General features: G+C 31.5%; 1 protein-coding gene across 1 annotated transcript; it reads left to right on the top strand.

The window, feature by feature from the left end:
- Positions 1 to 2,102: 2,102 nt before the first annotated feature.
- On the top strand, positions 2,103 to 5,951 carry LOC142614115 (4-coumarate--CoA ligase-like 6). Its single transcript, XM_075786662.1, has 6 exons — positions 2,103 to 3,200; positions 3,612 to 3,801; positions 4,533 to 4,678; positions 4,946 to 5,013; positions 5,449 to 5,551; positions 5,709 to 5,951. The coding sequence occupies exons 1-6, from the start codon at positions 2,163 to 2,165 to the stop codon at positions 5,820 to 5,822; spliced, it is 1,659 nt and encodes a 552-aa protein (XP_075642777.1). The 5' UTR covers positions 2,103 to 2,162; the 3' UTR covers positions 5,823 to 5,951.
- The last annotated feature ends 7,974 nt before the right edge of the window (positions 5,952 to 13,925 follow it).

Raw genomic sequence — 13,925 nt, 5'->3', positions numbered from 1 at the left:
ACTTTACTAGTGTACATAAGGGCACTGAAAATAAACAAATAAACATATTGAACTTTCTCTTTTGGTTGAAACAGAAACATACTTAACTATCAGCATATCTCAAATCTCTAATATGGTATGTCTTTATTAGCATGTGAAATTTATAACTTCCAAACTCAAAAGACACGAACTAATTAAAAGTGACTTGGGTATCCCAAATCTGTAATGATACGTGTTTACAAATTTATGCCTTTCAAACTCAAAATAAGTGAACTAATTTGCCTCAACTTCACTTGTGCATGTGTGCACTAGCAATAAACAAACAATAAATAATATTAAACTTTCACTTCAAGCTGAAACAGAAACATACTTAACTTTCAAAAGGCCTCTAAGTCTCTAATGGTTTGTGTTAAATATTGGTAAACAAAATGTTATCAAATTTATATACCTATGTGAGGCAATTAAAAGTGACTTGGACGCCCAACTTTTATATGGGCTTGAAGATTTTGGTAATGCGAGATCCCCCTCTGATAATTATCTATTTCCCATAAAACAAATGCAGCACAAAACAGTAATCAACGGCAGAGCAGCGCACCTATAATCAACGGTGGCATGTACAGTGAGTGTTTGATGGAAGCACCAGGGTTTCAGCAACAACGACATAGCTATGTAAAGTTTATGTGTAAGGAAGTTTAACTGAAAAAAAGGTATAAAAAAATTAAAACAAAAAATGGTAAAAAGTTAATGGAGTATTTAATGAAAAATTCTTAGGTACTTTCGGAGTATGAATAAACAGTGCTCACTACTCTCACATTCATGGTGGACCCTATTATGAATTTAATAAGTGGACCCCACAATAAATGTGAGAGAAATGAACACCATTTTCCATGCTTCGGAAATATCTAAGTATTACTCGTATTTAATGAGATTAATAGTGGACATTTAATGGCATATTTATTTAGCAATTTTGGGATAACATTTATTATTAGCTCATAGCAAACAAATCAATAATAATAAGGTTGGAGTTCAAGTCTTTAAAATGGAGCTTCATATATATATATATATATATATATATATATATATATATACACTTATATTAGACTAGAGTAGAGTTTCTATTATGTATAAAAAAAACAAAGGTTGAGATAGACAAATCATTTTGTGCCCATTGAAATCAATTATCCAAATCATTATCAATATATACAAAATTTGACCACATGTCAAGTATGGAAACTCCAACCACGAGACATGATAGAATCTTGACTTAGGCTTTTGCAACTATATATAGTATTAGATTAAAAGATTGGATTTGATTAGATATTTCTCAAAAAAAGAAAAAGAAAAAGAGATTAGATTAGATACTCTCTCAATGATCTAGTTTCCAATGTCTTTCATGAGCGTCTCCAGATCTATCGGCAACTCAATTTAATTTTGCCTATGTTATTTTTATGACTCTTGACCATATCTCCTCTCCTCTTGGACAAGCATGCACATGCACAACAAGCACCCAACTGTGAAATTCATGTTGAATGCGTTGTGGAAGTTATAAGCAACTAATTATAGTCTGTCATGTCAAAGTTCAATGATATTCGAGAAGATAAGGTATCCTTCAAACTTGGCTATGGACCCAAAAAAAAAAAAAAAAATTGACAATACTTTTCAATTTGCTAATGTGGTAGATTATCAGTGGCCGGTAAAAAAAATGATATTAAAAGTAGGTCCAAATGAAAACCAATAAAAGTTAATCATGGTCTTTTAGCATGTCTAAATAAAAATCAATAAAAACTTGCAAAGTTAAATATCACGAAAATGTTATGAAGCATCTAACATTGCTCGTTCAAAAAATGGAGACACCTTTTGTGCCACAGTCCTAAAGAATTCTTTTAGTTTTTTTTTTTTTTTTTTTTTTGAGGAGAAAGAAGTCTTAGTTTTGAATTTTGATTGAAACGGTTGCTCAATGCTATTTTTGAAAATTGTACTTACCCAATTCTTAAAAAAGTTGGAGCTATCTGTGTGAGTTGTAATAAAACGTTTCTTTGTCCCTGACTTATTCTCCGCGCCACATATGTATAACAAATATAGCCTATTTCTGGTTTACACTAGTTAGTTTTAAACTGCCATGCCATATGATGGAGAATGAGTACCAAACCAAACTGAACTAAACTAGTGGAATTCCAAAAATAATGACTATCAAAAACCCAAAACCCCACCCACAATGGTACTCGCCAGAGACTGGAATCTACTCCAGCACGTTCCCCAATAGATTTGTCCCCTCAGATCCTTTTCTTGATGTTGTTTCCTTCATCTTCTCCCACAAACACAGAGGGGTCTCAGCTCTCATTGATTCCTCAACTGGGTCTTCCATTTCCTACCCAGAACTCTACCCCTTGGTCCAAGCCATGGCCTCTGGCCTCTACCACAGTATGGGTGTCAGACAAGGTGATGTGGTTTTGGTTTTGTTGCCGAATTCCATTTACTATCCTATTGTTTTCTTGGGTATTGCGTCTTTAGGCGCAATCGTTACAACCATGAATCCTCTCAGTAGTACACCAGAGATCAAGAAACGGGTAACTGATTGTAATGCGTCCCTAGCTTTTACTGCATCTGAAAAAGTTGACACATTGCGATCATTTGGTGTTCCTGCAATTGGGGTACCTGATAATGTGAATTTGGATAGGAAGAAAACTAGTTTTTCAGCTTTCTATAAGCTCATTTCTGGTGATTTTGATTTGCCTCCTAAGCCGGTGATTAAGCAGCAGGACACTGTGGCTTTAATTTATTCCTCTGGGACTACTGGGGTGAGCAAAGGTGCTATGCTAACACATGGGAACTTTATAGCAATGGTTGAGCTCTTTATTCGTTTCGAGGCTTCACTGTACCCGCATGAACCGAGTGCGGAGAATGTGCATTTAGCTGTTTTACCAATGTTTCATATATACGGGCTGGCAATATTTGTGTTAGGATTGTTCTCTGTGGGTTCTTCAATTGTTGTGGTGAAGAAATTTGATTTGAATGAGGTGATAAAGGCCATTGATAGATATAAAGTCACGCACTTTCCACTTGTCCCACCATTATTGACAGCTTTGACGAAGAAAGCAAAGGATTCTGGTGGAAGTGGTTTGAAGAGTTTGAAGCAGATTTCCTGTGGGGCAGCTCCTCTGAGTAGTATAAAAGTCGTAGAGGACTTAAAGCAGGCATTGCCTCATGTTGATTTCATTCAGGTACGAAGCCCCAAGTTTGAGAATGACCTTTAACAAAACAATTGTAATTATTCCTACTACCAGAAGTTTGGTATCTCAGATGTTAAAATGTACCCAAGTATCTTAGATGAAGGTCTTAATCAAAATCTAAAATTGCACTTATTTTTAATAGACATACAATCCAAATAGTGAAAATGTTGAATCCCTACTTTTTCCTCTGATTCTTGGGAAACCTATTGTATCCACAGAAGAATCTGATTTGCAGCAAGCAGTAAGGTTCACTACTAACTGTCAGTTAAATTCTGTGGTAATAATGAAATTAGTAATAGCATCATGACTGTCCCAATCATTTTGTTCTTTTATTATTGGGTGAATTGTAATGGCTTCTTCTATTTTTGGAAACATCCAGTTGTAAATTTTGTCTGGTTTTAGGGTTATGCAATGACTGAGTCATCTGGAATAGGAGCCCGCGGCCTCAATACTGAAAAGATTCGAAATTATACTTCAATAGGACTGTTGGCTCCAAATACACAAGCTAAAGTTGTAGATTGGAATACCGGTTCCTCTTTGCCTCCTGGCAGTACTGGTGAGCTTTGGCTACGAGGACCTGGAATCATGAAAGGTAATAAGCTTCATCAGTTTCCTTAATTGTTTCTAGTCTTAAAATTATGTACAGTACTGTCAATGCTAATCTGTATTTTATAAATTGCTAAATCTATGTCACTCTCCTTCTTAAAAATTTTGTCATGCTGGTATAGCCCTTTTCAAAAAATGAAAATAGAAATATTTTCACGTTGGACATCATTTTCCTATTTTTCAGCTTAATTTTTGTTTAATTATGTTGGATACCTCGAATTCTTTTTATTCCCACGATCATGTCCATATATGTTGAAAGTGCCATTCACTCACCTCTATGACTATGAGCATTTAAATGTTACTTTGACCTATGAGCTCCATTTGTCTGCTAATGGTCTTGGACTGAATGGCATCTCCTTCCCCATAAATAAACGGTGGAGGTTGAGGTCATTGGTGCAATCTGTGCATAAGTGTGAGTTATATTACTTATTATTATTTTTTTAAAAGAAGACTTCTATTTCTGTCAAAATCTTTTCTGTAAACTGGTATTTTATAGCTCCTTCCTTTCTGGTATCCATAGTTTTTGTTTCTTTGTCATTTTACTTGAATTATCGTACACAACATTGTTAAAATCATTCTCACACATACCTGCTTAGCTTCTTATTTTAAGTACGTCTCACCATTCAGTTAACTTCTTGGGAGAATTACTCATCTCCAAAATTCAACATTGTTATAATCCTGATGTACAAGAGATTATTTCTGCCCTCATATTTCCAGGATATTTGAATAATGTGGAGGCAACTATGGCAACAGTTGATAAAGAAGGTTGGCTACATACTGGAGACATCGTTTCTATTGATCAAGATGGATACATTTTTGTAAAAGAACGATTGAAAGAGATGATCAAATACAAGGGCTTTCAGGTAAGTTTAGATTCTGTGCCGTCTAATTTGCACCACCTACTCCTGTTCAGGTAAGTTTAGGAATCTGTTCTTTGTTTCATATGATGTTAAATTGCAAAGTGGATGTTGTGTGCATAATTTTAACTTTGTTGGGGGAGGGGGTTTTGCTAGAAGAAAGAGCTCAATATTAAAGAACAGTAATATCTATTCTTGCAACTAGTCAGCCCTTTTTGAAACATTTATGCATGAGTTTTCCTTAAATAAGTGTATAACATGTCTCTTCTGCAGATTGCTCCTGCTGATTTAGAAGCTGTGTTGATCTCCCATCCTGAGATACTTGATGTTGCAGTCACAGCGTAAGTGTGAGCATTTGAATGTATATCAAAAGGCCTTTGAAATTTTGTCAAGATGAAAATATCCTGTCTCTTTGATAACAGCATTTGTAGTTAAATGTGAATTCAGAAGCATTTTTCTGTGGGTTTATAGAGGAGTTCACCCTAGATCAAGCACACGGAGGTGCAATAAAGGAGTGACTATAACATTGTTTATATCTTATTTAAATGGGATGTGATTAGAGTCAAGCATACTACATTACTTCTTTAAAAACTAATCTACACTAAATGAGTGACTTTTATTTTCTGAAGATTAAGCCTTGTGTACTATCAAACATGCTCATAAAGGCCATCTCTAATTTCAACTTCTGATGTTCATATATATAGTATAATTGCTTGAAATTTTTATAATAATTTGTTATGAACTTACATATAAATATCATTCCTTTTTTCCCCCAGTATCTTGGATGAAAAATCTGGGGAGATACCAGTGGCATTTGTAGTGAAGAAGCATGGAAGCAGACTTTCTGAGGCAGCTGTTATGGATTATGTCGCTGAACAGGTATTCCATATTGACTTTGTATTTTGTATTCATATATTGATAGTTTTAACACTTTATTCTTTTGCTGTAACCCAAGCCGAGCATCAGCTGCTGGCTACTTGCTTTGCTGATGATGACCAGATCGTTATAGCTTTAAAAAAATGTCTTCTCGTGGCAGGTTGCACCATACAAGAAAGTCAGGAAGGTGGTCTTTACAAACTCCATACCAAGATCTGCAGCAGGAAAGGTCCTTCGAAGGCAACTCAGGAGCAACATGGCTTCTAGACTCTGAGAACTCTTTCTCTGGCTGGCCATAATCTTAAATTGAACAAATTAAATGAATAGACCTTTATCTGTGTATTTTTTGCTAATTATAATTGTTAGAATAAATCCATGACCTTCCATAAAATAAATAAATAAATAAATAAATAAATAATCCAAGACCACAATAGGACCATCATGGTTTTTTGCCAAAATTTTTTAATTCAAAAATTTTCTGGATTCGAGAATGTAGAGTTGTCTCAATTAATGATTTTGTTGGAGGTGCCTTCTGGTTCAAAAGCTCAATAGGACCATCTTGGTTCCACCGGATCAGTGTTTCTGTGATCCAATTAAATTTGTACTCAATTTAAGGCCAAGTTCAACTTGAATATAACATTTGGTTCAACATCATATTCAGTTGCAAAGTTTAATGTTGAATAAAGTGTTATTGCCCATTATAACCATCTTTGTAGTTAATCTTCTTGATATTGTTGTTATGATTCAGACTTCATCAATATTAAGTTTAATGGATTGGGTTGGGTTCAAGTTATACACCTAATGTAACTTTTGTTCATGTTGTACTAATTAATTTTATTCTAATGTGTTTTTGAACTAATCACTAGTTGCATTATATTCTATCCTTATTCCCTACTTGCTTGCAAAATTTCATTAGAGATCAATAACTATCTCATCTATAATATTTTTAAATTTCAAGTTTTTTGAACTATAAAAATCTTAAATTTCAAGTTTTTTGAACTTTAAAACTACACAAAAAAAAAAAAAGTGCAAATTTATGGATCAGATAGTAAATAACATTATTGTGAAATGTAGCCTGTGTTTGGGAACTGTTGATCAATTGGCTTTTGCTTATCTTATGTACCATTTGCAGGTCCTATGTGAGTCTTGCAAAAGAAGTAGCTTATTTTAACATTTTGCTTATTGTTGCATATTGCTTAAAGTTCAATGTCCATTACACACATGCATGTTGCACACATGTTATACACACACCACTTTTGCAGAGAAATTGTGACTTGAAGTCACAATTTTAGTTCAAAAAAAATGTGTGTAAGAGATATTTCTCTAACTCAAACTTTCTGTTTGCTTTTTAGCTTATTGCTCAAAACTTAGTAAGAGAACTAGCTTAGTCACTTAAGGTTTTATGTGGGTCCCGCTCAAACTTAGTCAAAAGACCGGTTGGCTTTGTATTGTCTTTTGCTCAAATAATTGGGAAAATTACACTTAACCACCTTAAATTATATCTTAGATTACACTATGCACCTTAAACTTTTCAGATGCACATTTTGCACCCTAAACTATGACTTTTTTACACTTTGTACCCTAATGCCAAGCTTATTGGACAAAAATCTAAAGTTTTAGAGTGCAAAATTTAATTGGGAGTATAGTTTAGGGTGGTAAAATGTAATTTCTCTTTTCTTTTTAAGGGGTTTGAGAAAATAAGTAATTGAGTCTTTTTACGTGGTGTTATACTCTTCTGTCCAAGTTAACAGCAAACTTGACATCGGGTGTAAAGCATAACAAGAGTTATAGTTTAAGGTGTAAAGTGTAATTAGAAGTATAGTTTAGGGTGGTAAAATAATTTGCCTAAAAAATTAGTTTTTATATGGATTCTCTCAAAAAAAAAAAGTTCATATTTTAATCTACCATTAGCAGGTCTCACAGTAAAGTAGTTCATGTTTTACTTATTCCAATCCTCCAACTTTTCTATAATACATTCAGCAAGAAATCAATGAGCTTATTTTATTTAACTTTTAGCTTTTATGTACGGTCCTTTTAGACTTTCAACAAAAAAGTTTTTTTTTTAATTTATTTTATTCCCAAACAAACACATAATCCAACATTAAGATTTTTAAAATATTAATTTAATTAAAAATTTATTAAATGAGGTAATATTTATCAAGAATTACATGAGGTGTAACATTATCTTAAATAATTAGTTCTCATAAACTTGATGACTTTCATGTTATGTTGTTTGCTTTGTGGGTTCAAAACCAAACGGGTAAGTATGTGTGTGTGTGTGTGTATATATATATATATCAAACTTGGTGGCTTTTTATGTAATGCTGTTTGCTTTGTTTAATTGTAAACTTGCTGCCTTCTGGTGTAAATAATTGAACATAGTTTATGCTGAAGAAAGCACAGCTGAGCAGTAGGATTCATAGGTGAGGGATGCCCAAAGGGTAAAGTAATTGAGATTGTTTCCTTGGTCAACCTATCATGGATTGTCTTGCTTGTTTGGCCACAAAGCATTATCCATGAAATTATGCCTAACCACAAGGTGTTTGTACCATTTGGGGCTATTATTTGAAGCTAATGTGTCCATGGTGTTTACAGTTGATTTGTATTTGGAAATGACAGTTAGAGAGATCATAGTTAATCAACTTAAGGCAAATTAATTACTATGAATAACCATCTGCAAAGTTTGTTCAGCGGCTTAGAAAATAGCATGTAGAAACTGTCGGATATCCTGGCAAATGTATGCTATGTGGTAAATAAGGCTAGACTAGGCATGGGATTTTGGTTACAACTTAAAGAGTATTATTGAGGGAAGAAGAGGTCTCAGAAATTGCCTTGTATTGATTGCATTCTTTCATTTCTTATTCAGAAGTGACTTTTAAAAGTTGATTACTACCATATATTTCTATGAATAAGCATGCATCCCTATATACCCCTGATCTTGGAATTGTGCAATTGGGGTAGAATGAAAGCATGTAAAAAATAAAAGGACACTGGAACTTCATAGAATCATAACCCACCTCTCCCCCCCCCCCCCCCCCAAAAAAAAACCTTTTTTTCTTTAATCGATTAGAATCACTGCCTTAGTTGTGTACTAAGCCACTAAATCACCGTACATGTAACAGGATGTGACAACTTATAAGCAGTGGGTTCTATGCTAACTTTCACAACCATCTTATATGTTATATAGTAGATTGTAATTGGCTATTTGTCCAGAGATGGAGTTAGAATTATGAGTTAGAGGGGTGGCTTTATTATTGGTTGTTTGCGGTAGTTTTAACCTTTGACTCTACTAGACTACTACACACGAGTATTATGTGATTCAGTTTAACGGTCTATGTTCACGGAAGAAATCCTAAAGGACTACATCAATATATATTAGAGTATAGTATAAATTCTTGTATTACAATGAACCATAACACTTGAAGGATTGAGCTTTGAGCCGATTATATTGGGCTAACATATCTCTAACAAGAACAAAATTATTTTTGTTTAGAATTTTTTAAAAGGTAGGGTTGTTTATTTTTGATAAAATTTGTTGATTAATCTTTTTTTTAGTTTTACTATTGGTAATATTTGTTGTTGAGCTGATTTTTTTTTTTTTTTTTTTTTTTTGGCTTGTATATTTTGTTTTAGATTTTAGATCTATAATTTTTTTTATAGTCACTAAAATGAACAAAATGCTACATCTACAAATTTTTTTATAAATTGCTGATGTGATAAGTAGTTATTGGTAAGAAAAAAAATTATGTAAGTGGTGAGCCCATATACGAATCAATAAGAATTTGTTACCAAAACAATTTGTATAGATGTTGTAAAAAAATTTGTGAGTATAGCATTTCTAAAAAAAAAAAAAGAATCAATGATATTATTTAGGGAGAGCAAAATGTAATTTATAGAACAAAATTGCTAAAATAGATACGCATACATATAATATTAAAAAAAATTGGAGGTGGGGGTGGGGGATGTGAAGGAGGGCATTGCCCCTCTAGTCCAACAGTGGCTCCGTCCTTGTACTTGTCAAACTTACCACTCATATTGGATAGTTGTGCAAATTGGAGTGAGATTGCTTGATGTTCTACTATTTTTCGTTATGGAATATGTACACAAACGAGGACTCTTTTTTCTGTTTATTTTTTATTTTTTTCATATATATATATATATATGTGTGTGTGTGTGTGTATTATTGGTAACTACATGTTCATCAAAAAAAAAATAATTGGTAACTACATGCACACCTAACACGTCTTGAGTCCACAATGTCACCTTTCACCTTAGTCCTACAAGAAGATGAAGTCCCTTTTCTGTGTACGCATCCACTCCAAGCAGATCTTTTCACTTTAAACTCACGATTTAAGGGGTTTCTTTGGCACTAAAAACTTTTAAACACTAGCCTTATTACAGTGTCATCTCATTGTTTGTTGTTCACGTTTGGTTTGGGAGAATTCTCCCCATTTAGATTCTAGAGGATGTGAAGTTTGGCAATCTCGATACTTGAGAATATAAATTTTTTTTATGTTTGGATTAATAAAAAATCTAATAAGAATTTGAGAATATGAGATGCCATACTTGATTTATTTCTAGGAATCTTGTAAGAATTATTAATTTTTTCAAAATATCCTTTGATTCGTATCAAGTCTTTTTTTTTCACTCCAAATGAATTATAAGAAACAAAAATATAAACTATAAATCATGAAACAATCAATAACATTTTCTAAATGACATGAATAATACAAAAATAATTATTTGAATTGTCAATTAATAATTATTATTATATTTTAATTTATTTCTATTTGTTAAAGGGTAAAGAGTAATGGGTAAAATTGTCAATTTATTTTAAAAAATGTAACCTTTTTCAAGCATGAGAATTTAAATACCTACATTTTAAAAAATGAGGTTGACCGGTTGAGTGGGAATCTAGATTCTCAAATATCTAATTTCTTTATGTGATTTGCAACCAAACTTTCATAATTTCTAGGAATCTTAAAAGATTACCCCATACTGAAGGCTTAGGAGTCCAATACTCATAATTAAGATTCCTATCAGAATTGTTCTTTATTCAAGTTTCAAGAACACACTATAAGAATTGAGATAAAATGCAATCCCTAGATACTGAGCCTAATCCCACACTATGGTATCTCACTTTTGTTCTAAAGTAGAATTACCTTAGATTATGGCGCATCTTGGTAGTTAGGAAACATGATTTATCATTTTGCTTGATTAAAATGAAGATTCTCAATGGTATCTTCTTTTGTTTGAAAGGATTTTGTTTTAGTAGCAACTTTTCATCTCCTATAAAAATTCAAAATTAAAAAAAAAAAAAGTTTTTGATGTCACTCCTTTTGCCACAATTTTGGGCCAGTGAGCAGTGACTTTGAGGAGAAATAATGGTTAATATATACGAAGAGATTTCTCACTAAACTTCGAGAGAGTTTATTGACCCATTTGTTGGGTTACACGTGTGAGTAAAGTGTCACATTGAATAATGATAAATAAAATGAGTGGTTAATATAATGTAATTGAGCATATATCTATTAGACTTAAGCCTTTTAGGATAAAGTGTGTATTTATATATTATATTAATTATTTAAGAAAACTCGTAAGTTATTTATCTCTGAAGAGATGAAGAAATTGACATAACATAAGCTTGAAAAGAATTCTCCTTAACTAAAGATTTGCATCAGCTTTATAAGGAAACCCACCCTTTGACAAGTAGTAGTCCTTAACTAAAGTTTGCATTGCGACCAAACTTTACATTCGCACCACTTACCTAACCAGTCGACTGTCACCATCTCTCTCTCTCTCTCTCTCTCTCTCTCCAATGCGTATTAGAAGAAAAAGAGTGCACGCGAATAACTTTATTGTTATTATTATTATTATAGTTCCTTGTTTTTAAACAAAAGGACTGAAGAAAAGAAATGACCCAGCAATTTCCTGGGTTACATCCAAAATGACCATTTCTCAACAAATACCTTCAACTTTATTGCTTCTACGTTAAAGAAATTAATACTTTTTTTTTGTCCTTTATTTCTTTTTAAATTGTTATCATCTTAGTTTTATTTATGCACTACAATTTTTTTAACTACTTTAAATTTTATGATTTCTATGAATGTGGTTGTATTTGTTTTGTATGTCAATTAGTATTACAAGCCATTAAATTACCAAAATGATGTAATTTTTAATTTTTTATGAAGGTTTCAGTATTTATTTGGATAAGTGGTGGGGTTAATTTAAGTTTCTTTAGTTGTCAGAATAGCAAGTTGCATTAAATATACTAAAAGTCCAAATACCCCTATTTTTCCTGAAATCAAGAGAAAAAAAGTGACAAATGCACATGTATCTCATAAAAGCATTTAAAAATGACCACAACAAATTGTATTAACTGTCTCCTTATTGAATGTTCTAAAACAACCATTAATTGAATCCTATTTGGTTTATATAAAAAATTAAAAAAAAAAATTCTAAATACAATTGTAAAATTAAACTCTCTCCATACTAATATTATAAGTTGACAATGAACTAAAAATTTTAAAGGGTTAAAAAATAGTAATGTCAAGTACATACTAATTTTTTTAATAACTTTTTTCCATAATGATTGGCAAGATTTGTTTTGATTTGAGGAAATCACTTTTACTTGGATTTATTATTCATATCATTTTTGTTATGAAAAAGTGTGTAAACACAGCTTTTATGCCATAATTATTACTACAACCCTAACATGTACAAGTGAAGAAAAACAAATTACAGGTTCATATGTGAAAATAACGGTTCACAAATCACAATCTTACCTATAATCAAGTTGTAAAGTAAATAATGTGGTCTTAGCTCCCAAATTTTAACCAATAAAGATATTTCTTTATGTGTGAGAGTATTAACTAGGCCTCAATACTAACCAATAAATAAAAATAAATTTTTTTATCAAAGAAAAACAAAAACAAATCTTTTCATTGAATGTGCAACTAATCGTTCATGTTCTCTATCAGAGTTTTAAAATGTACAACTCATTAATCTACCACACATAAAAGTTGAAAAATCGCTCTCTTTCTTTCAAAAAAGCAAAACTGAATTTAAGGCAAAAAAAAAAATTCAATCTCAACCCTCAATTTTATTTGTTTTTGAATGGATTGCTAAAAAAAATTAAATCCAAAGAATAATCTTTATATATATGACAAAAAAAAAAATTTATGTGATATATATATATATACACACACAAGTAAATTTTGTCTGTAACATGATCTAACAAATGAAATTTTCTTACATATAACAAAGTTTCTACCTACATCAAGTATATATATAACATTACTAAAACTAAAGGAGTTTTAGCTCTTAACCATGAAATACACATTTATTGTTTCTTCTAAAAGGGAAAAAAATTCTATATCTCCAATTTTTTAAATGAATTTTTTTTTAAAGAAAATTTTTATAAAAAATATTTACTTATATATTTCTAAGATATGCTAATGAGCTTCACACATATATACACTTAAATTATGTACTACATGTTTTTAGTAAAAATTATTTAACTTGTTTTACTATTCAACTTATTTTTGCTATTATTCATGCGTTCTACTGCAGTTTTTGATACTATTCATAGATCTCACTATACTATTTTAGCTAACTTTTACTTTTATTTACAGTACTTTCAGCAAAAATATTTCAGTTTTAGCAAAATAAGCGGATCCCAAAATACCCAGATATATAGAAGGGAGGATGAATTTTTGAAAAGTCAAGGCACTCTCTCCTTCCACCCCTGTTCTTTAACTGCGTTGATGTTCTTCTCTGATGGGCGTTGCCATTAAGATACTTTTGAGTTTGCATTCCTTCAGGTTTCTTCTCTTAAAACTTTGTTTCTTGCTTTCCTTTCTTTCTATTTTATTCACTTTCTCAAAGCTTTTTGCTTTGTACTCGTTTCGCTTTAATGATGTTCAAACATATAATGTAACAAATCTTACTAATAAAAAAAATGTAACATAAAAAATCTTGATAAAAAAGTTGCAAGCATGATATCAAATAGTAAATAAAATAACAAAAACTCGAAATTTAAATATTTGATTAATGACATAGTTATTAATTTTTAAACTTTTTCAAATTTTACAAGCATGAATAATCTAATAAGGAAATGCTCTTTAATAGTAAATTTGTTAAAGGTCATGTCCAATAAAAAAATATAGAGGAAGTTTGTAAACTAAGCTAAGTTTGTTCTACTAAATGTTCTTGATTTTTTTTTTTATATAGGAATTGTTCTTGATTTTAATTTGTAGTAGTCATGTTTATTTTTAAGCAGGAACTACCTTGGGCTGAGGGGGGGCCAACCTTTGTAAAAAAAAATCCTTAATATATATATATTAGCATAAAAAATAAACTTTTGAGTCTAAAATTA

This window comes from Castanea sativa, chromosome 10 (assembly GCF_040712315.1).
Source record: "Castanea sativa cultivar Marrone di Chiusa Pesio chromosome 10, ASM4071231v1".
NCBI lineage: Eukaryota > Viridiplantae > Streptophyta > Magnoliopsida > Fagales > Fagaceae > Castanea > Castanea sativa.
Note: the sequence above shows the minus strand (reverse complement) of the source record. Positions and strands in the feature narration are given on the sequence as shown.

What these genes read in the sequence shown, in the direction of transcription:
- LOC142614115 (XM_075786662.1), top strand. Translation starts at nt 2,163, where the DNA reads ATGACTATCAAAAACCCAAAACCCCACCCACAATGGTACTCGCCAGAG. An exon ending in CTTGATGTTGCAGTCACAGC is followed by an intron (nt 5,014 to 5,448) that starts GTAAGTGTGAGC and finishes TTTTTCCCCCAG; the next exon opens with TATCTTGGATGAAAAATCTG. An exon ending in TGGATTATGTCGCTGAACAG is followed by an intron (nt 5,552 to 5,708) that starts GTATTCCATATT and finishes TTCTCGTGGCAG; the next exon opens with GTTGCACCATACAAGAAAGT.